Raw genomic sequence first — 25,345 nt, 5'->3', positions numbered from 1 at the left:
GAAACACAAGCAAACACAAGAAAAGAAGAAGAGGGTCTGGAAAGTGAGAATGGTCAGAAAATATGAATTTTGAAAAACCAAAATGGGATTAAGATTAATGGCAGTATGCTATTTTTAATTTTATATAGGCATGTATAAAACAAAGAGTGAGAAGCCCCCTTTTGAAATCAACACCACATTTATAATTTTTACCTAGCCCAAATCCCCAAGGAGTTAACAGCAAAAACATATTTTCTAGACGTTATGTCGAAAAACGAATTTTACATTGGTGGAGGTGGGGAGATGGAAAGGGATGATAAGAAGAAACAAAGGAGGAGGCAACAATGCTTGACAAGAAATGTACTCATTACCTTGACCATGTAATTGTAACCCCTCTGTACCTTACTTTCACAATAAAAAATGCAAAAAGTATTTTCTTAATGCTGAAGTAAAACATCGGTTTTAAAAATTAGCTATATTTCAAAACTAGTGCCTATGAAAGTCACTTTCTTCCCTTCACAGGACAACTGTGACATTTCACTTTTTATCTAACAGAAAACATGGAAAAAGTCTGCAAAAATCTATTGCATCTTTTTTTCTTCTTTTTTCTTATCTATGTTGTTTTTTGCTGGATACTTAAACTTTTAAAAATCATTGTAATTATATATTTCATATTCAAGTTAAGTGACCAAAATATACATTTGTGAGTTATTAGTTAATAAACTTTTAAAATTACTGTGGAAGTACTAGCTTGGTATGAGTCAAACAATTAAAAGTAATAATATAATGAGAACAGTAGTGATAATATTAATTCAAACTAACTTAGTAGTTACCTAAACTTTCTGACTTAGTTTTTCTTTGTTTTTTGTTGTTGTTGTTGATTTTTGGTCATGGGGCTTGAACTCTGGGCTCAAGGCTAGTGTTCTACCATTTAAGCCACAGAACTACTTTCCGTTTTCTAGTGGTTAATTGGAGATAAGAGTCTCACAGACTTTCCTTGCACAGGCTGGCTTTGAACAGTGATCCTCAGAGCTCAGCCTCCATAGTAGCTAGGATTACAGGCCTCAGCCACTGATACCTGGGTCTGATTTAGTTTTGTATAATATCATAGTTCTGAAATTTAAGAGGAAGAGACTAATTAGCTGTGACTTTAAACTGTAAATGATTTATAATTTTGTGAATGGGACATCTTTAAAAACAAACACAGTCTCTACATAAAGATCATAAGTCCAGGTCTGTCACTGATTTATTCAAATTATCTTACCTTCAATCCCCAGTACCATTATGAATGTCAACATTGGGCCTGGGTTAAAAAAGGCACAAGATTCAGAGACTGATGATGCATACTAGATTTGCTAGAAAGCAGCAAGGCTTAGAATGAAGAGCTGGGTTATGCCCTGTTCTTCTGCATACTTAAAGGGCAGTTCAACTGGATGAAGAATCTGCGTAAACGCAGTTTGGCATTTTAAAGAATAGATTGTACCAAAACTGCAATTTGGTTTTATAATCACTTGTACTTTCAGTGAAACATTGATATCCATTTTAAAGAATATCTTCTTAGATATTTGAATACCCCATTAGTTCTTTGAATAGCTCGTTTTACTGATATACTGTAGTTGCTTTTTTATTGTTATTGACTAATGGCACATAATTTATTCTCAATGATTAAATAAAACAGTCTGACATTAATCTGAACTTCAGTTAAGAATAAAATACAGGTATATCTATGCTGTTAGATTTAACATTTCCTTAATACTGTAATGATTCAGGTCACCTTATACAAATAAGACTATAGAAAGACGTCGACTGAAAATGCAAAATCCAGCTAAATACCACTCACTATTTCTAGTCCATTTAACAGCTATGTTATAATCTTTCCTACTAATGTTATCTACATGGACTTCACTCATTTGGTTGGAACAGTATTATTTATGCATATCCTTTGTATTTTGCCTAAGTGTGTTGGCGGGGAAGGGGGGGGGGCAAAATCCATCATCACTATAGGCCATTTTCTTTTTTTCCCCCTCAATAACAGTTAGAATGTAAGATATAAAATGACTATAGAAAGTATATAAAACTAAAGATTCCAAATAAGCTTGGGAGAATATTTATTACATTTAATGAAACCTCAGACTTCTAAAGTTTAAAAATTTTCCAACTGTCTAAGTCTCTTGAGATCCAAGTGCTTTTAAAGCATAGTTTAACAAGGATGAAGTTATCTAAACATACTAAGACAACTGTAAGCTTTAATATTGTTTATATATGAAGTAGTTATAATTAGTAAATATTACATTATTTTTCCTTTGTCCTAATTCTTTTTCTCTTTTATTGCATATAGCATAAAGCCGCTATTCCTCCAAGAACTCTACAGCATGGGATATGAATAGTATACTCCTAAATAAATGAATTGCTCAATATCCTATGACCACCTATACATATTCCATCCTCAAACAACACACCAACCTTTTACCATTAAGGAGATAGCAACCTTCTTTTCTCCACGATGCATGACATCTTTCAGCAATGCAGTTGTGGCACTCCTACTTATTTCCGTGAAGAAAAGCTCTGCAGTTCTATGGCATTCATCATTTGACAAACACAAGTATTTTCTTTATCAATCAGCGCTTACTGTACTTACTAGCAGTAACTGTGAAATCCTCCTGGACCCATTAAATTTCTGAAGAAGAAAGCTAAGATGAAGGACATGCCACTCCGAATTCATGTGCTACTTGGCCTAGTTATCACTACCCTAGTACAAGCTGTAGATAAAAAAGTGGACTGCCCACAATTATGTACATGTGAAGTCAGGCCTTGGTTTACCCCCAGATCTGTGTATATGGAAGCATCTACGGTGGATTGCAATGATTTAGGTCTTTTAAATTTCCCTGCTACATTGCCTGCTGATACACAGGTTCTGCTCCTACAGACGAACAATATTGCAAAGATTGAGTATTCCATAGAATTTCCAGTAAACCTTACGGGCCTGGACTTATCCCAAAACAATTTATCTTCAGTCACCAACATTAATGTAAAAAAGATGTCTCAGCTCCTTTCTGTGTACCTAGAGGAAAACAAACTCACTGAGCTGCCTGAAAAATGTCTATCTGGACTGAGTAACTTACAAGAACTCTATATTAATCACAACTTGCTTTCTACAATTTCACCTGGAGCCTTTATTGGCCTACATAATCTTCTTCGACTTCATCTCAATTCAAATAGACTGCAGATGATTAACAGTAAGTGGTTTGATGCTCTTCCGAATCTAGAGATTTTGATGATTGGGGAAAATCCAATCATCAGAATCAAAGACATGAACTTTAAGCCTCTTATCAATCTTCGCAGCCTGGTTGTAGCGGGAGTAAACCTCACAGAAATACCTGATAATGCCTTGGTTGGACTTGAAAACTTAGAAAGCATCTCTTTTTATGACAACAGGCTTATTAGAGTGCCCCATGTTGCTCTTCAAAAAGTGGTAAACCTCAAATTTTTGGATCTAAATAAAAATCCAATTCACAGAATACGAAGGGGTGATTTTAGCAACATGTTACACTTAAAGGAATTGGGGATAAATAATATGCCTGAGCTGATATCTATCGACAGTCTTGCTGTGGATAACTTGCCAGATTTAAGAAAAATAGAAGCTACAAATAACCCTAGACTGTCTTACATTCATCCAAACGCATTTTTCAGACTCCCCAAGCTAGAATCACTGATGCTAAACAGCAATGCCCTTAGTGCCCTGTATCATGGGACTATCGAGTCTCTGCCAAATCTCAAGGAAATCAGCATACATAGCAATCCTATCAGATGTGACTGTGTCATCCGCTGGATTAACATGAACAAAACCAACATCCGGTTTATGGAGCCAGACTCGCTGTTTTGCGTGGACCCACCTGAATTCCAAGGCCAGAATGTTCGGCAAGTGCACTTCAGAGACATGATGGAGATATGTCTCCCTCTTATAGCTCCTGAGAGCTTTCCTTCTAACTTGGATGTCGAGGTTGACAGCTATGTCTCCCTCCACTGCAGAGCTACTGCAGAGCCACAGCCTGAAATCTACTGGATAACACCTTCCGGCCAAAAACTCATGCCTAATACTCTGACAGAGAGGTTCTATGTTCATTCAGAAGGCACGCTGGATATAAGTGGCATCACCCCAAAAGAAGGGGGTTTATATACATGCATAGCAACTAATCTAGTTGGTGCTGACTTAAAGTCTATTATGATCAAAGTGGATGGTTCTTTCCCCCAGGAGAGCAATGGATCTTTAAATATTAAAATAAGAGACATTCAGGCCAATTCAGTTCTAGTGTCTTGGAAAACAAGCTCTAAAATTCTCAAATCCAGTGTTACATGGACAGCCTTTGTCAAAACTGGAGATTCTCATGCTGCCCTAAGTGCTCGAATACCCTCTGATATCAAGGTATATAATCTATCTCATCTGAACCCAGCTACTGAATATAAAATTTGTATTGATGTTCCCACAGTCTATCAGAAAAATAGAAAACAATGTGTAAACGTCACCACAAAAGGCCTGGACCCTGATCACAAACAGTATGAAAAGAGTAATACCACTACAGTGATGGCCTGGCTTGGAGGACTTCTGGGGATTATTGGTGTGATGTGTCTTTTCAGCTACTTCTGTCAAGAAATGAACTGCAATGGTGAACATATTCACGTAAAGAATTACTTACACAAACAAACCCTTGCATTCAGTGAGCTTTATCCTCCTCTGATAAACCTCTGGGAAGCCGGCCAAGAAAACAGTACATCTTTGGAAGTGAAAGCAACTGCCATAGGTACACCAACAAATATGTCCTAAAAACAACCTTCTAAACCTACTTCAAAGAAAAACTCAAGACTGCAGCTATGATTTTAAAAAATATAGGCAGAGAAATATTAATTTCTAGAAAAGGGGGTTAAACTTCACCAATGCTGCTTCTGACCAAGGGAAATATGTACAAGTTCAGCATTTTAATTAACTGGCTTCAAAGGGTACTGTGGCAACCAAATAAAATAATTCCATTTTCTAGGACTTTCATGTAACTTTTATGTCTGGACTACAGTTAAAGTGAACAAAAACATTTCTGTATTTTTTTTAAGTATATAAGAGTAGTTGAACTGAGCAATACCTCTCCTGTGTTGTATTACACACATTAGCCACGAGTTTTTGCAGTGACCAGATAAACTTGAATTGACACGTGGTGTAATAAAAAGGACAAATTCTGTAGAGTAGACACAGTGAGTATGTGGACCTTTTTTATAAGGAAAAATACATTTTGGATTAAAATCAATTGCTTTTGTCTTGTTTTTTGTTTCTAAATAAAGAATAATTTCTGGGAAATAACATCTGATCATATATCATTTAAATGACATCGTTTTCAAATGTGCTTTTCTATAGAGAAATTTGGAATGCTAAAATTAAGAAATGTCTTGGGGATTTTGTTGCAATTTTGTGATGCATAAAAATCAACTTAAAAACTTTTATCAGTATTAAAAGGCAATAACTGTATGGTATTTAACACTAATTATCAACCAAATCAAATCTCCCAAGAAATTATATATTCACTTAAAGATCTAACTGGAAATTATATATTCACCTAAAGATTTTTTACCAAGCAGCTTTTGAGGTGCATTTAATTATTAGTTTCAAATAATGTAAATCCAATACCTGAGCAAATGAAGGTCTTATTTCACTAATTAATATTAGCTCAGCTTTAGGATGCTTGCTTTGCAGAAAATAGTGCCAGATTTCAGTAGGGCTTATTATCTAAATGCAGTTTTCAATTTTTTTCTGTGATTTTATTTATTTATTTATTTATTTATTTATTTATTTATTTATTTATTTATTTGTCAGTCATGGGGCTTGAACTTTGGACTTGGGCGCTATCCCTCAGCTCTTCAGCTCAAGGCGAACGCTCTACCTCTTGAGCCACAGCGTCTGTGATTTTAAACACAATGAGCTCCACTGAAATAGCAAGCAAATAATTATTTTCTAGCAAGGATGTCCTCTTTCAAAACCTCAGTTTTAGAATTTTACTATGAATTACATGAGACTAATGGTAAAAGCTAATCAGATTCAATTTTATAAAATATTATGAAATCCTACCATCTATTTTAATATATAAAAATGACAGGACATAGTGAAGACTGAGCATCTATTAAATATTTCCTTTTCTCTTTTTGTGATTTCAAGGATTTAACTTTGTTTATTTTCTAATTTGTTTAATTTCATCTTAAAAATAAACATCTTTGCATATTGTGGATATTATCTCCTAGTTATACATCTAAAAATATAGCATTTTCATTATGGAATGAATTTTTCATGAATAGCATTATTTCTACTCCAAAAAGATTAATTTTGTTAAAACTCAAATTTAGGTTTAGCTTTATGAAATATGGTTTTTATATCTTATTTAAGAAAGAGATATTGAAATAATTTTACTGCATTTTATTTTTAAAATGACTGAGAGTTTAAGATTTTTAATATAAAAATTTAAGAGGACAGTTTAAAAAACTAGTAAGGTTCATTAACAAATTTAGGATGAAACACAAAATAAGATTCAGTCCTCTAAGACTATAATTGAGGTGACCACACATCACAGTTTAAAATAGTATGAATTATTAAAATAAAGTCAAGAAAATCACTAATTCTCTATAAATCCTTTGTACGATTTAAAAATGAAAGAATTTCATTTGAAAAAATGAACAAATATCATTGAGGGATTCAGCTAAACTTGTTTTTACAAAACCCCTCAGTCTTGCAAAATTAAATGTATTTTATATGAAGAAAATTTCATGAAATATCAGAAACTATCTACAATAATAAGCCATAATTTTAAAAGGCAAATTACTTATCTGCACAAAATGACATGGCTCCCTCATTAATTCATATTGTTCAGGTTCATAGTCAAATGTGTAGCTTTCCTTACAGTAGATTGCTGCATAGTCCCAACATATCACTGCCCTGTAAACATTTCCAACCCTGCAGTCACATCCATTTATTTGTTAATATTAGATATTTCTTTTGCAATAGAATTGACAGTTTCCAATTAATTTCTAGCTGTTTTTGACAATGTAGGAGGTAATTTCTATGGACTCTTTAAAACAAAAGGATAAACGTTGTTAATTTCAACAGAACAAAAACATAAAACTCACTAATTTAATGCATTTCCCAAACAGAAATTTTACAACCTGATGAATCACTATCACACAGAGGCTGACATTAGAATTTATCAGCAAGCCACACTCATATATCACAAGAAGTTTCAGCACCATGGACAGAGCTAACTGGAACTCAGCTATTTGTCAAAAATATAGGCGCCTAAATACACCTTATTAGGATGCAGGTATTGTATGGTTCAGCAAGAACTTGAACAAGTATCTTGTATGTTTCCTTTAAACTTATGTACATGAAGAACCATCACAGATAGTAGAGCTTACAATACATTGCAAGCTCTTTATTTCTTTCGAAAACTGTTATGAAATAGGCCTTTGAATAATCATCTACTAAAGAACAGTAAAATGAGGCATTTGTTACAGATAAGTAATACAAATGGCTTAAAGCAATTATGGTCCTATTTATTTTCTTAAATTTTAATCTAAAAAGACAATAGGAGAAAAAAAAAGATAAAAACATTTTCTGCAATAAAATAATGGTGTTTTATACTCCGTATGTTATCTCCTAAACCTGACATAAAATTAAGTACTGGTCAAAGTAGCTGATTTTGCTTTTGTTGATCTTTAGATAGTCTCACTTTATACCACAATCATTCTACATCTATCTCCTATAGTTGAAATTAAAGATATTCTCCATGAAGTCATTTGTTTGTCAACAACAACAACAAAAATCTCCCTAAGTTTTTACCTGGGCTAGCTTCCAGTTAAAATCTTTCCATCTCTACCTCCTGAGTTTCTGAAATTACAGGAATATGCCAAAACTCCTAGTAACATGTTATTATTTTAGAGTACTATCTAGGTTCCCAAAGTCCAAGTAGAAATGTTAAACATCAAAGACTACAAATTTTTTCCCATTCTCCATAGTTTTACAGCAGTGCTTCTCCCATTGTCCTAAACAATGCATTATTAATTAGATCATTTTTGGGGAAAACTACAATGGAAAGAAAGGTTACTATCAGTACCATGAAGTTTTGGAAAGAGCAAGAAATTAACCCGAGTGTCAGCAGACTATTTTCTGCTCTTAGGTGCTCAGTTAAAAAGTGAAGATGTTTGATAAGGACAAAAATGGCCTAGATTTATGTTATTCTTCTAACGCAAAGGAAAAGTTAAAATATTTTACATAAGTGAAAAATTAGATTTAATAATATAAAAATCTATAAATTATATATCCAATCTTGATAAAAGTTGTTAAAAGACAAACACTTCAAAACATAGGTGATTCACCTTCTTGTAAAATACATAGATATTTTCTCAATGATAGAATGTCTTTTTGAACTTCTCATTTTCTTGGATGACAAGGTTTCTTTAAGTTTTTATTTTATTTTATTTTATTTTGTCATGGGGCTTGAACTCTGGGCCTGGACACTGTTGTGAGCTCTTCAGCTCAAGGTGAGTGAGCACTCAACAACTTAAGCCACAGCACCACTTATAGTTTTCTGATTGTTAATTGGAGATAACAGTGTCACAGACTTTCTTGCCCTGGCTGGCTTTGAACCACGATCCTCAGATCTCAGCCTCTTTAGTAGCAATGGATTACACATGTGAGCCACTGGCACCAGGCTGGAGTCTTTAAGTTTTAAGTAGGGAATGCAACAGTTAGCAAAGTTTTTTATGCCTTGAAATAATTATAAGGTTGTTTCCCAAATCTGACCTAACAATTTCATTAATGAAATAAGCAGAAAAGCTTAAACATTGAATACTAAGAACTCATTATTCTCAAATGAAGACCTATGCTGTGATATAGATATAGATATGTAGAATACAATTCCTTTTTATTCCTACTGATCAGAGACTAGGCTCTCTCTCTCTCTCTCTCTCTCTCTCTCTCTCTCTCTCTCTCTCTCTCTCTCTCTCTCACACACACACACACACACACACACACACACACACACACACACACTTCATAGGGCTCTTAGTTCATCTCTGAAATAAGCCATATGCTATATAACCACTTCAAAAAGTAATAAATTTAGAGAAAATATTGTATATGAATTCAAATTTATCATGGAATGGTCCAGCCTAACAAAGCATAACAACAAGAATTATGGTTGACATCAGTAAAGCCTCTTAGAAGAATCAAGTACTGTAATACTTAGAGACTACACAGTACTATCTAGCTTTATATTTATCTTTTCTAAATCCAATATATCTTCAAAAATAATAGCTTTATACAACCACTGTAAGGAAAATTAGACTGTTCATTAAACTGTATGGTATACTGTCTGAGGTTATTGATTCAAAATCCAATTGTGATATCCATTTATAATGTTTATCAACCTCAGGAGCAAGTAATGGAATGAGCTTTGGCCATAAACTGGCTTTCCTAATCCTTACATTGAAGGAATCAGAGTGTAATAAAATAACCTCCCTGTTATCTGTGCTACCAGATTCAAGGCTGGTAAAGACAGAAATAATTCTTAAACTATCAAAAGTTCCATTATTAAAGCAATATAGACAAGCTGACCAAATGGTTCTTCAAAAAAGCACTATATAAAATTGAAATTCATTAGCAAAACTGGGATTAAGGTCAGACTTCTGGCAAACATCTCTTTAATAATAGTTACAGAGAAGAGTCACTTATTCAATAGAAAAAAATCCTTTCTCCAAAATAATTTAAAGGATTCTAGCCTTCCAATTCCCATTTTCTGCTCAGTTAGTCAATAAACTAACATTTCATTATATACATTTTTACAGTAAATAAATGGGTAGTTTTTAAAACATTTTTTCACATATAAAGTTTATGATTTATATCGTCATATTATACCCAAAAATTGAATGTGAAAAATACTCTTTCTAACAAAAAAGCAGGGGTACAGAAAAATATATAAAACTAAAATACTTATTTCTAATAAGTATTAGAAATAAGAGAATAAAATACTTATTTCTAATAACAACACTTTAATCCATACAACTCAAGAGAGATTAAGTAATTGTTCCCCCCAAAATGAACTATATTAAAAACAGCAGTTAGAATTTATCTCACAGAACAAGCCACTAGTGGGTACATGCTTATAATACCAGCAATTGCAGAGAATATAAGAGAATGGTAGTCCTTGTCTAGCCCTGGGCAAATACAATAACCCATACGAAAAATAACAAAAACAAAAGAGGGCTCAGAGAGCAGCTCAAGTAGTAGAATGCTCCCTTAGCAAGGACAAGGCCCTGGCTTCAAATTCCAATACCAGGAAAACATGCAAGCAAGCAAACAATATATATATATATATATATATATATATATATATATATATATATATATATATATATATGCACACACACATATATACATTTGCATATGTTTCATACATTCATAGGAATAATATGTAGAAAATACAACCTTCCTTTCACCTTCTGCTTCTTCCTCACCCATTCTCATGAACACTGGCAGTGCAAGCATAAGGAAGGCAATGCTCAAACTGAATGATCCCAACTTACAGAAATCCCTGTGCTCTGGAAAGAGTTTGCTTTTCTGGCTGACTTACACTTCATTGCAAACCTTGAATTTTCAGATGTAATTTATAAGTTTCATATTATAGTTCCAGAAAACAAACCTATTTAAGATAATTTAAATATAATATTAATTGATTGAGTAGAAAAAGTTTAAATAAAAACTTAAAACCATCAAACATATACATTTGCTCAACACCTCTCAGGTGCCCAGTTAAGAAGTTGCTCATCCATACTTTGTAGAAGAAACAAGGAATGTATTTAAAAAAAAAAACTTCCAGTAACATCTATGATATTAAATTGGCACAGAAAATAATTTTGGATAAATAGTATTGCCTATTTAGTAAGTACTCATTTTTCCTTGCAAAATACTTGAAAGTTCCTATACTGAACAATGTTTTCATTGCAAATAATGCAAACACATTTTGGGTTTTTTCTTTTTTGGGGGGGGGGGTCTAGGGGCCTGAACTCTGGGCCTGGGCGCTGTCCCTCAGCTCTTCAGCTCAAGGCTAGCACTCTACCACTTGAGCCACAGCGCCACTTCTGGCTTTTTTTTTTTTCTTTTTGCTTATGTGGTGCTAGGGAATCAAACCCAGGGCCTCATGCATGCAAGGCAAGCACTCTACCACTGAGCCACCTTCCCAGCCCCCCATCTTGGGTTTTTGTGGTTGTTTTTATTTCTAATGAATCATTTGCATGGCAGACTTCCTTCCAAGGTCTGGATGTGTAGAATAATGACAAACTTTTCAAGCAGAAAAATAAAGAGCAGTCAATTTTATTTTCTATTTATTTGCTTACAAAGAAGCAACTATGTGACATATTATTAGCCACCAGGCATTTTGACTATGATAGATAAAGTATCTGATATCTGAAAACTTAAGAGTAAAATGGTAGATACTTATAAATGAATCTGGCAATTTCAACATAGGAAACCAAAATAATGGAAAGCATAAAGATAGATTTTGCATTTTCTGGGTATAGAACACTTTCAAAGGGACCAAAAAGACTTCACCCTAAAACAAGCTTTATGACAATGCCTCAAGTAGAGAACAGAGAAACTATCAAAGTAGATTCAGAATGTCCTGAAGATGCCTACTGGCCAAAGAATATTATCACACCAGAATATGAGGAACCAGGAGAAGAGGAGAAAAAGAGCAAGATTTTTCTTGAGTAGGAAAATGCAGGAGATGGAGGAAGGCCAAAATTAATTTGGCAAAACACACAGTAAAACAACACTACCCCAGGGGGAGATTATGTTGCCAAAGTTCAAACATCAGAACTAATTTATAGGAGTACAGATATTATTTCCCGTATTTCAATCTTTTCCCCTTCTATAGTCCAGTCCTCATCTCCCATCTGATGTTTATCCCTCCACAGCTAGGAATACAAGACCAAGTAGGAAATAAAAGAGTAGTAGTCATGAGTACACTAAATACTTAAACATCTTAGGTTCTTACCCACAACACATGAACAACACTCAAAATCCTCACAAACATATACACAGAGACCTACACCCTTCCTTTTCAGAATGAATATATATTGCAACATTTGTAAGATATCCTGATGTCAGGAATTAAAAAAAAAACATATATCCCCTATGAAATTAACAGAGTTCAAAATATTACTCCAATTTCCTCCTGTCTCCTTAAAGGGCAAATCAATAAGAGATTCTAGATATTCTATGTAGTTTTATACATTTAAAAACAAATTAAATTGTGGTAAATGTTTTTTGACTATCTAAAATTGACCTATTTACACTGGTTTACTTACACTGCCAACTGTACTTCTCTCAGAAATTCCCCAAATATGGTACACAGAATTTAATAAGAATATAAGTATAAAAATACATCAGAATAAAACAGGAAAGAATACACTTTTTCATTTCTGTGGACTATGTATTGTATTATACCAGATAGTTTTAACTATCTGGATTTCATGGGTATCACTTTCTTCAGATATAAGAAAGTGTCCAATACTTTTCAGATATTAAAAAAAGTTTTCTATAACTGGTTGAGTTGGGACTTGAACTCAAAATAACATAAAATAGAAAAAAGTAGGCATCAAAGTGCTGTCACCCACAAGTTGATACCTATACAGCATCTCCCACTGGTAGTATCATTAATTTTTAGTATATATTAACTGTACAAAGAAAGTTCACCATGGTATTTCATACATGCATGTATTATACTTTGGTCAGATGAACATCTGTATTAATTCTGTATTGTTCTCTCTTTGTAAGACTACTAATCACTCTATTACTTATGAGGTTTTGGTGTATTATGCCCTCTTCACAGATAGACAAAAAGCCATTTCAATATTATTCACTCTTCAACATTTTCAATACTGATGTCTGATTATGCACTGTAAAACATCTTTGCTATCCTGGGACCAGCTCCCTAATTTAGTGGAAAGCACTCTAATTTAGCACTATATATATATATATATGTTTCATTACACTACAGTATGAATAATAGAAAAATACTAGGTATCCCTTTAGACAAAGTATTTATTAAATAAATGTAACAAAAAGTGTTGTTTTTTGGTTTGTTTGGTTGGATTGTTGGGTTTGGTGCCAACACTGGTGTTTCAAATGAGGGCATCTCACTATCACACTTTTTTGCTCTCAGCTGGTCCTCTACTACTTAGAGGCACATCTCCAGTTTGACCCTTTGAAGGTTAATGAGAAATAAAAAGCATCTCAGATTTTTTTCTGCCTGGGCTGGCTTCAAACTGTGATCTTCAGATCTCACATCTTGAGTCACTAGGATTCTAGGAGAGAGCCACTGGCACCCAACTAGAGTAATTTTTATGTTGTAAGGGGAAATTTGTGCTAGTACAGGTAGCCACACTACTCAGACTGTTTCTCAGTATGAAGATCTTCTCCAGTTGACATTTGATATTATCGATACTTCCTACCTCCTCCACGGTTTCAGAAAAATCATGTAACACCAACTTGATTATTTATGGCCATGGGAAAAGAAAAGTCATATTCATTTGTCATTGGACAAATTTACAAGACCATTGAATCATTCTATGATTCAAAGTGAAGACAAATACCAAGCTTATTAGCATAATGTCACATTCTTTTTTTGTTTGTTTTTGGGGTCCGGTCGTGGGGCCTGAACTCTGGGCCTGGGCGCTTCCCTCAGCTCTTCAGCTCAAGGCTAGCGTTCTACCACTTGAGCCATAGCACCACTTCCAGCTTTTTTCTTTTTGCTTATGTGGTGCTGAGGAATCGAACCCAGGGCCTCATGCATGCAAGGCAAGTGCTCTACCACTGAGCCACCTTCCCAGCCCCTAATGTCACATTCTTTAAATGCATGAAGTTAAATACAAAAAAGAGAGAATCACATTCTCCATGGCCCACATATACACTCTTATAAAAGTCTGCTATTCTGGCTACTACTTAACACAAAGAAGCTGCTGAAGATATAGACAAGGTAAGAAATCCTTATATATTGGTGAGAAGATATATTAATGCAAGCACTATGGAAAACAATACAGATTTTCCAAGAAGTATTAAACCTACATACATACAATTTCCATAGCCATTCACAACAGCCATGCTATAGAACCATCTTTGATGCTAGTCACCAGACTAGAAAAATGTTTTATATGCAGGGTATAAAATATATTATTCAGTCCTCAAAAAGAATAAACTTAGCCAGGTGCTGATGGCTCACACCTGTAATCCTAGCTACTCAGGAGGCTGAGATCTGAAGATTGTGGCTCAAAGCCAGTGCAGGAAGGAAAGTCCATGAGACACTTAGTTCCAATAAACCACTAGAAAACTGGAAGTGGCGCTGTGGCTGAAGCGGTAGGCCGAGTTTGACTTGAGCTGAAGAGAGCAGAGACAGCGCTCAAGCCCAGAGTTCAAGCCCCACCACCAACAACAACAACAAAAAAGGATAAACTTACGTCATTAGAGGAAAAATGGTTAATTGGAGGAAAAATAAGTTAATAATGTTTAGTGAAATAAGCTATACAAAAAACAAGTATTTTTGTCATATGTGAAATATAAAGTTTTACAACAAGGTGACTTGAAAAAAGAGGGATTACCAACTAAGAAAGTGTAAGAAATAGGAGGGAGTGGATAATAGAAGGCAGGTGAAAACTGGAAATTAAGATGAAAATGATACATGCATGTATGGAACGGTCAGCAAAATTCATTAACAGGAATAATTAACATAAATCATGATTTTTCAAAGCCATTCATTCTTCCTTTGATAACACTTATAATACTGTTTCAGTCTATACTATTTTCAAGAAAGTTGCCCAAACTCCTTAAGTGACATCAAAAACCTTCAATCTCCAAATGAATGGACACTAGAGCTTACCCTGCTATTTTCCTTTCCAGCCCACAGACCTACCAGTGACGTGAGTGACCAATGTCACCCTCCTCTATTCAGTCTGTACTTTGAATGTCAGAATAGCTTTGTGTGTTTTTGCCAGTTGCAGGATGTTAACACAGGACCTGAGTATTGTCCTTGAATTTTATTTATTTGTTTATTTTTTTCTTAAGGATCTACCACTTGGGCTACCCATAGATCCACTTCTAGCTTTTTGGTGATAAGAGTCTCAGAGACTTTCTTGCCCCAGCTGGATTTGAACTGTGATCCTCATATCTCAGCCTCCTGAGTAGCTAGGATTATGGGTATGAGCCCCTAGGACCAAGCAGTCTTCCATTTTTGTGAAACTTTAGATAAATATCTTTTCTGTGATATTATTTCTTTCTAATCCTCATCATTCTATTTGGGGGAGCAGAAAAGAAAAAAATCTAACCTATATCCAAAGGAAAATCCAACAAGATGCTAAGCTTTAGTATAATACCTCTTTTTTTAAAAAAAAAGTCATTTAGGCTGTATGAGAGAGATTCTACTAATAATTATATTATATATTAGAAAACACTAGAACACAAGCAACAAAAACGGAACCATGTAATCTGAGAGTTATGTGTACAGTTGTGAAAGATGAGGGAGAACTACAGAAAGGGTGACATTGATCAAGATGCATTGTACTTATCAACTGATTTGTTGAATTTAAACATGTTTGTACAGCTGTCTAAAGATGATAAAAATACATTTGAAAAAGAACACATGAGTGACAGATTTTCAATGGCAGTAGTGAGAGAAGTTTGGTCTCCACATAGAAGGAAATCGCTAAGTTGTTAGCTTTTTAACACCTACTGCAAACTTTGAAACTTTGTATGTATTGATATCTCATAGACAAATGGCAGGAAGAGATAGAAGGGAAGGATTTGATGATAACTAAATAAGTGTCTGCAGTTGTTTTATTCCGTGTGTGTGTGTGTGTGTGTGTGTGTATGTGTGTGTATGTGTGTGCGCACGCGTGCATGCGCACATGCACAAGCACATCTGGTACTGGCACCCAACCAGTACATGCTAGAAAAGCACTCCACCACTAAGCTACATACCCACTCCTCAGCAATTATTCTAATAGCAGAGAATGCACAATCTCAGCCAGAAATTACATTTCATTGATTGCATACTTTCTAAAGTGAAACATGATACAAACTAAGAACTGAAAAGAGAAACAGTGTAATTCCATCTTGACAATGCTATCCATGGTCATTAGAAAAACCATTAAAGTTTTAGCAACAACCAGGAAAACAACTGCAAGCACTAGAACGGAAAATTAGTGAAAGGTATTTGTTCCCAATGAACATTCATCCTAACTTTTATCTTTTAACATCCTAAAAACAGTCGAACACCATCAAGACTTAGGATACTGAAGACATTATATATTATAAAATTAGAACTTGAATTTGTTTCACACTTGATTGGTTAACATTTTAAAGTCTCCTTTCACGTGAAAATAAATCTAGCCCATAGCAAACTATTCGCAAGTTTCATCAAAGTGAACAAGTCATTCTGACTTTGTATATCCTATTCTTGTATTTAGTTTATTTTTCACAAATTAGCATTTATTTCATTAACCAATCAAGATACTAGACCAGCAAGTAGAAAACCCTGAGTATCTATTGATTAAAATAAAAATCAAGAACCAGTCAAGAAACAAGTGTGGAATTGCTATTTAGCCTATCTTTTTTTCTTTTTTCTTTTGGTGAGCCTTGGGGCTTGAACTCTGGGCTTGGGCGCTGTCCCTGTGCTCTTCAGCTCAAGGTGATTGCTCTCCCGCTTGAGCCACAGCACCACTTCCAGTTTTCTAGTGGTTTATTGGACATAAGAGTCTCATGGACTTTCCTACCCAGGCTGGCGTTGAACCATGATCCTCAGATCTCAGCCTCCTGAGTATCTAGGATTTTACAGGCATGAGCCACCAGTGCCCGGCTTGCCCTTCTTTTTTGTAGTGATTAACTCAAAAGCCTAATATTGTTTCTATTAAGTCTGGGACAAATTAAGAAGCTAGCTAGAAGGGAGGAAAAGATAGTGTCAGAGGTGGTAAAGGGGTAGAGAAAGATGAGCTTGTTACATGCAAACACACTGAGGCCACTGAGGCTCAGAAGAACTTGCCTGCAAAGTTGTGCTGAGATTAAAACTCTCCTTTGTGATTCCAACATTTGCAATCAGAAACAAGTCAGAGATGGCCTACAGGAATCTGATTAATATGTGCAAAACCCAGTTATCTAAATTACAATGCCAAAAAATTCTGAAAATGTAGGTAAACATCTTTGAATTATTAAATAAGGATATTTTCTTTTAAATTTCTTACAGATTTCTAAGCAAAGTGCCTCCATTGGTAGATTCTGTAGCTTTCCTCTGGTAATGTTTTCATGTGTTCTATTCACAGGAAAAGAAGTAGATAGTGTTCCTCCTTCACACAGATATGTTCTAAGACTGAAAGAGCTGAGAGAGTACCAAACCTACATATAGGGTTCTATGGGTTTGTTTTTCCTACACAGACAGAACTATGATATGTCAATTAGAGTAAGAGATTCACAATAACAAATAATAACAGTGTAGGGTAATGCATGTTCTATGATTATAGATACTCATGGATGTTCTCAAAATGTTGTGCCACATTCCCCTTGAGGTGATGAAACATGATACAATGTCTATGTGATGACAGGAAATGATGCATGACACAAGGTTCCCAAGTTAGTATTATTTGGTTTTATAATGATTCCTTGAACAAGGGCACTATAGGAGTGGAACAGTCTGTAGTGGGAATGTTGTGTATATATTTTGGATACAATAGACAAAGGGAAGATTCATGTCCCTGATTGAATGGAGCTAATGTGATATATTGAATTTAAAATAATTCACAAGCCGGACGCCAGTGGTTCATGCCTGTAATCCTAGCTACTCAGGAGGCTGAGATCTAAGGATCATGGTTCAAAGCCAGCCTGGGGAAGGATTCATCTCCAATAAACCACTAGAAAACCGGAAGTGGCACTTGGACTCAAGTGATAGGGTGCTAGCCTACTTGAGCAAAAAGGAGCTCAGAAACAGCGCCCAAGTCCAGAGGATGAGCCCCAGAACTGGCAACACCCCCCTCCACACACACACACAACAGCAACAACAACAACAAAACACAATTTAATCAGTATTTATTTACTTGCTGATTCATTTCACTAATTATGGCAAAAAAAAAATGAGAAAAGATGGTAAGCCAGATTCACAATTTTCTATCACACAAAATAAAACTTATACAAAACACTGACATATTGCATCTTACACTTAGTAAGATCATTTTTTTTTCTATTTCACACTTGCAGAGCACATTGCTCAAACAAAAATGAGGCAAATGTAATCAAGTTTGATAAGCTAAGAAGCTGAGCAAATGATAGGAAAAAATAATTTGATTTGAGGAGTAAAGATATTAAATTACCACCTCAATGCTCTGAATGATAAAAAGCATAGAGTCAAAAGCAGTACAGTTCCTTAAAACTATGGGCATTTTAAGAGCTTTATGTAAAAGGCAAAGGAGCAGTGTTAGAGTTTTGTGAAAATTTTAATATCAATGAGTTAAGGAATTATACTTTTAAACAGGTATTGCCTAACTCAGTTGGAATGTAAATGAATTTACTATATCTTTGTATTAGCCTGCTTTAAAATACAAAAATGTATTCCATTTATTCCTTTCAATATATTTAGAGAATGTGGAAAATGTCATATTGCCTAGAGTAATCTTGATGCTTTTGTTCTACTGGAAGAAACAAGATCCCCTTTAGCTAAAGGTTTTCTTCTGCTTTTGTCTGTTCAGCACTAGCATAACTAGGGTGACAGTCCCATAAAGAAAATAACCAAAGGCACTCACTTTGCCCAGCAACTTGGCAGTCCTCCAGCACTGACATTCAGTGCCCTACATTAACTTTTGGGGCCCAGGATTAAAGTGTGGAAGGAATAGTGTGCCTTTCTATTTAGTTGTGTTACTTTTTTTTGTTTTCAACTACATGGCCAGTATAATACATTGTTTCTAGTCATTTTAAATTTTAATAACCATCCATCAAAAAAAGGTATCAATTGTTCTCAGATTTAACTTATCAATAAAATCCTGCAAATGATTCATATTAAATAAAAAAGTTGTCCTATAAGAAAAATAAAAGGCAGAAGGTTCTGGGAAGATGGCAGAGGAGAAGCTGGAGGCTAAACAAGCTCTCACAAAGAAAGCAGTTTTAGTGTTCCAGTGAACAGTCCTAGGCCATAGAATTACACAAAGTGTGCCATCACAGGACAGAGAGTTTGGCCAGAGAGGGAAAATCCAGGTAAGGAGACAGATCTGAGCACTTGCCGATAGCTTCAGCTGTGGCAGCGGCCTGAGCCACCATACCTACAACAGAGAGTCCGGGACAAAGGCGCCAGATGAAGAGGGTGAGCAGATTCTACTCAACACCAGCAAGAACTGACAAGGAGCAGATACTTTCATCCTGCAGACCACAGACCAGAGACAACCCAGGAACCAAGACTCTGGCATGAGTAGAACCCTGATATTCTCACTCCTTCTCAGAAAGCTGAAGAGGGAAGGCCATCCCTTCCCTCCCCACCCCACCCCCACACCACTGGATATCTCCATCTTTGATAGGGACAAAGGCCCAGCTGAGCAGCTAGTTCCAACTCAGGCCTTGGAAGAAAACAAAAGAATCATTTAGGAGGTCACAGGAACCTGACCTGACCTGCCAGGCTCAGCTCCACCCAGGGGAAAGTCACACAGCCCAGGCAGAGATAGACAGGAATTGCGTGATCAGGCTGAAAACAAAGAGAAAGTCAGGAATGGCATGAGCAGGCTGAGAACACTCAAAGAGAACTACAGGAATTGGTTCTTCGAAACAATTAACAAAATTGACAGACCCTTAGCAAATCTTATCAGAAAAAGAAGATAACAAATCCAAATAAATAAACTCAGAGATGAGAATGGAAACATCACCACAGAAACAACCAAGATTCAGAACATTATAAGGGAATACTTCTCAAAACTTTATGCTAATAAGTTTGAGAACTTGGCAGAAATGGACTTTTTCCTAGCAAATTTCAACATGACGAAACTAAAGCAAGATGAGTTAAACTATTTTAATAGGCCCATATCAAGCATTGAAATAGAAACAGCAATAAGAAACCTCCCACCTAAGAAAACCTCAGGACCAGATGGTTTTACAGCGGAATTCTACAAGGCGTTCAAAGCAGAGCTCACACCAATAATCCTCCAAATCTTCAATGAAATCGAAAAAGAAAGTTCACTCCCGAACTCATTCTATGAAGCCATCATAACCCTCATCTCAAAATCAGGCAGGGACTCATTAAAGAAAGAGAACTATAGACCCATTTCTTTGATGAACATCGATGCAAAACTTCTCAACAAAATTTTGGCCAATCAACTTCAACAATTCATCCAAAAAATCATACACCACGATCAAACAGGATTTATTTCAGGGATGCAAAGCTGGTTCAACATACGCGAATCAATTAACATAATTCATCACATCAACAAGAGCAAGGATAAGAACCACATGGTTATCTCAATAGATGCAGAGAAAGCATTTCAAAAGATCCAACACCCCTTTATGATGAAGGTGCTGGAAAAATTAGGAATCCATGGAACATTCCTCAATACAATAAAGGCTGTATATGACAAATCTACAGCCAGCATTATAGTTAATGGTGAAAAACTAAAGCCATTTCCTCTTAACTCAGGAACAAGACAAGGATGTCCACTCTCGCAACTTCTCTTCAATTTAGTGTTAGAATGCTTAGCTACAGCAATAAGACAAGATGCAAACATAAAAGGGATCCAAATAGAGAAAGATAAAGTAAAACTCTCCCTCTTTGCAGATGACATTATCTTGTATTTAAAGAATTCCATGTACTCCATTCTCAAATTACTCAAGCTGATTCAAAACTTTGGCAGAGTATAAAAATAACCCTCAAAATCAATGGCTTTTCTATATGACAACAATGAAAAAGTGTAGCTGACATCAGGAAAGCAACTCTATTCATAATAACCACACAAAAATAAAATACCTAGGAGTTAACTTAACCAAAGAAGTGAAGGATCTCTATGATGAAAACTTTAAAAACCTGAAAAAAAGGAAATCAAAACAGAACTTGAAAGTGGCAAAAACTCCCATGCTCCTGGATTGGAAAGATCAACATCGGGAAAATGGCAATACTTCCCAAGGCTATCTACAAATTCAATGCAATACCTATCAATATTCCAACCTTATTCTTCAAGGAAATAGAAGAGGCAATCCAAAAATTCATGTGAAACAATAAAAGACACCGAGTAGCAAAAACAATACAGAAAGAACAGTGCTGGAGGAACATCAATACCAAATTTCAAACTCTACTACAAAGCCATAGTAATCAAAACAGATGGTACTAGCACAAGAACAGACCTGAGGACCAATGGAATAGAACTGAAGACCCAGAAATGAACGCACAGACCTATAGCCATCTAATCTTCGATAAGGGAACTAAAAAAATAGAATAGAAGAAAGACAGCCTCTTCAGTAAATGGTGATGGCAAAATTGGTTAATCACCTGTAGAAAACTAAAGCTAGATCCTTATATATCACCCTGCACCAGAATCAACTCCAATTGGATCAAAGACCACAGAGTTAAAGCAGACATTCTGAAAACATTAAAAGGATGGAATAGGAGAAACCCTGCATCTCCTTGGCACAGGCAGAAATTTTCTTAATAGAGACCCAGAAACACAACAAATCAAAGAAAGGTTAGACAAATGGGATTGCATGAAGTTGCAGAGCTTCTGCATGGCAAAGGACATAACTAGCAAGATCAACAGAAAAGCCCACAGATTGGGAGAAGATCTTCACTAGCCATACAACAGACAAGGGTTTCATATCTAAAGTATACCTGGAACTCGAAAAATTAAATCCCCCAACAACAAATCCTCAAAGAAACAACTACTCAATAAATAAGTGGGCAAAAGACTTAAAGAGAAACTTCTCTGAAGAGGAAAGAAGCATGGCCAATAGACACATGAAGAAATGCTCAACCTCTCTAGCCATAAAAGAAATGCAAATCAAAGCAACATTGAGATACCACCTCATCCCAGTTAGAATGGCTATAATCAAGAACTCTAATAACAACAGATGCTGTAGGGGATGTGGACAGAAGGGAACCTTACTGCATTGTTGGTGGGAGTGTAAACTTGTTCAACCACTTTGGAAAGTAGTATGGAGGTTCCTCAAAAGACTCCACATAGAGCTCCCCTATGACCCAGCAATCCCACTTTTGGGCATTTACCCAAATGATCACAAACCTACTAAAGCTACCAGCACAACTATGTTTATTGCAGCATTATTTACCATAGCTAAGATATGGAATGAATCCAGATGCTCCTCAGTAGATGAATGGATCAAGAAAATGTGGTATATGTACACAATGGAATTCTATGCCTCCATCAGAAAGAATGACATTGCCCCATTTGTTAGGAAATGGAAAGACTTGGAAAAAATTATATTAAGTGAAGTAAGCCAGGCCCAAAGAAACATAGGTCCCATGGTTTCCCTCATTTGCAATAACTAGTATATGTCTGAGACAAACAGAAAAGGTCAGATAAGTTTATGTTAAGTGAATTGAACCCCAAGATAAGTATTCAAATGTTGTTTTTCTTTCATGCAATTGTTTCTAACATATTTATAAGATGATTTCTTTGTCACTTTGTATGTTCCCCCCCCACACACAGTATAACCCCTTCTTTTGCTGTATTTGATGTTGGTATACTTTGTGGAGGGGAAGGGCAAAAACAATCATTTAAATAGGGATACAGGTGGACCCATTGAAACAATGAGATGTACAAATCGTTATGTCAAAAAACAAACTTTACAACTTTGGGGGGGGTGGTTAGAGATGGGAAGGGACGGTAAGGGGAAACAAAGGAGGAGGCAACAATGTTTGATAAGAAATGTACTCATTATCTTGCCCATGTAATTGTAACCACTCTGTACAGTAGTTTCACAATAAAAAAAGAAAAAGAAAAGAAAAGAAAAAGCTCAGCTAGATAAGATGCTATAAATGTGGGTGACTGCTTTTATTTTAATTGTAATGATCATTTTTGGTAATCATGAATCTAAAGGTATAGTTAGTCGTTTTGCCAATAAAGAGTAAAGAATTTCTTGAATTATTTAGTCATTTGCCTGAAATACAATTTATTTGTAAATCATTTGAGGCAAAAGAGAATTGTCCATATATCTAGGAAGAAAAATAACAAAGAATAAATAAGATGCATCCAATTGCCACAAGCATAGCAACCAAAGTTGTTTTCGTTGACATGATTTTTTAAATCTCCATTCATCTGTAAATTTTACATTCTGCTTGGTCAGGGCACTAGTGTCTCATGCATGTAATCCTAGCTACTCAGGATGCTAAGATCTGAGGATCATGGTTTGAAACCAGCATGAGCAGCAAAGTCCATGAGACTCTTACCTCCAATTAAACTCCAAAAAAGCTGGAAGTAGAGCTGTGTTTAAAGTGGTGGAATGGCAGTCTTTAGCAAAAAAGCTTAGGGACAGTGCTCAGGACTGAGTTCAAGCCCCAAGAATGAGTGAAGAAAAAAATGTACTTGGCTAGGGTGACACCTAATGAACAAATTAATATGATGTCCTTTTGGTAACCCAGTATTTCATAAATAGAAGTGATAAGCCAGGTCCATTTTAATCTATGTCCTATTTATATTTTAAAATGAAGAAAAAATTGGAGTAGAGTTAATGAAAGAATTCAACTGAGATGTACATTAGTAGTTCTGGGGATTCCCAAAGACAATATTACCCAGAAGCAAAAATACTGAATAAATTATATGTACAGTAAATAAAATGCAACCATGGCCAGAATTGACTATGTTGATATTTCTTTGTTCAATAAACATTTACTGAGAACAAAAATGTTGAAAGCATGGTAGAAGCCAAGGTAGACCAAATAACTTAAAGAATTATCAATGGTGAAAAAAACTATGAAGGAGCCAGGTACCTATGGCTTGTGCCTGTAATTGTATCAACTCAGGGAGTTGAAATTTGAGATCAAGGTTTGAAGGCAGCCAAGCCAGGAAAGGCTGTGAGACTCTTACCTCCAATAAGCTACTCAGAAAAAACAAGAAGTGCCACTGTAGCTCAAGAGGCAGAATGCTAGTCTTAGCTCAGGGAGAGGAACCGGGCCCTTAGTTCAAGCCTCAGGAATTATACACACAAGTAATACTACAACTGTACCTTCCATATACATTGGGGAAAATTCAAGATAATTGTTCTTTTGGTCTATATATATATATATATGTATATATATATATATATATATATATATACATATATATATTGTAAAGATACTGTACTGAGGGGTTACAGTTCCATGAGTAAGGTAATGAGTACATTTTTTTATTGAGCACTGTTACCTCTCCTGTGGTCTTTTCATGGAAAGATCTAACTATATTCTATCAGTTAAGTGTACTACTCTGAATAAATACTTATCCTTTGTATGCATACTATTTATCCAGATAAAGAAAGCTTCATATGATATAGATAATTGTAATTAATACTAATAAGTAAGTTATTCATCTCTCCCATCAATAAATAACTTTTTCTAACAGAAAAAATGTACAATGGTCTCTTCTGCTGGCATTATTGCAAAGTTAGTTATAACTTGAAGTAGCAATGATTGGCTAATCAGAAACATTTTGTACTTATATACTCAAGATATATGAAAAGTATATACCCAGGTAACTCAATTGTGGATAATTTTTGCTTACATGTTCAATTTCCAGTGTTCTGAATTCTAAATGAAATTCTAAATGGTAGTTGTGTATCTTTCAATCCACTATATTTCACTGATTGTTATATTTGCTGGTGCACAAACAATAAAATTTGGAATGCAAATTATGAGAAAACTAAGAAATATAACAGGGCAAAGCTGAATAAATTTCCATGGCCAATCCATTTTGACCAGATGGCTTTTTGCAATTTTGGAAGTATCTTAACTCATAAATGTCACAGGGTGTGCGAAGTGAGACATCACCATCTGCCTCAACTCAAGGAATTATTGCTCCTTATTCCTGCTAATGGTAATTCCATACTGTTCTTCAAGTTATTAAGGCTGTTGGCCAATTGAGAAGAAAAATTGTTCATTCTTCTCCTAAAAGGGTAATTCTAAAGCCACTGGGGTAAATGACTGAGAGACAAGGTAAAGTAAAAATATTTATACTTCTTAAAGTATACTTTCTTAAAAAATCAAGGGCTTTTCTGTCCAGGCTAGCTTTAAACCGTGATCCTCAGATCTCAGACTTCTGAGTAGCTAGGATTGCAGGCATGAGCCAC

The 25,345-nt window shown here is 35.2% G+C and overlaps 2 protein-coding genes across 5 annotated transcripts in view; one reads left to right on the top strand and one right to left on the bottom strand.

Annotated features, from left to right (window-relative positions):
• Lrrn3 (leucine rich repeat neuronal 3) overlaps window positions 1-5,328 on the top strand; it is a 34,656-nt gene extending 29,328 nt beyond the window's left edge. Inside the window, exon 2 of the mRNA XM_069996184.1 lies at window positions 2,318-5,328. Within this exon, the coding sequence (XP_069852285.1) occupies window positions 2,675-4,801 (2,127 nt within the window). The 5' untranslated portion in view covers window positions 2,318-2,674 and the 3' untranslated portion in view covers window positions 4,802-5,328. The remainder of the gene's footprint in view (window positions 1-2,317) is intronic.
• Immp2l (inner mitochondrial membrane peptidase subunit 2) overlaps window positions 1-25,345 on the bottom strand; it is an 864,225-nt gene that overhangs the window by 447,249 nt on the left and 391,631 nt on the right. The gene's annotated exons all lie outside the window — the stretch shown is intronic.

Source organism: Dipodomys merriami, unplaced genomic scaffold, assembly GCF_024711535.1.
Source record: "Dipodomys merriami isolate MVZ:Mamm:240054 unplaced genomic scaffold, mDipMer1.0.p SCAF_5, whole genome shotgun sequence".
NCBI lineage: Eukaryota > Metazoa > Chordata > Mammalia > Rodentia > Heteromyidae > Dipodomys > Dipodomys merriami.
This window is presented reverse-complemented; position numbering and strand designations above follow the sequence as displayed.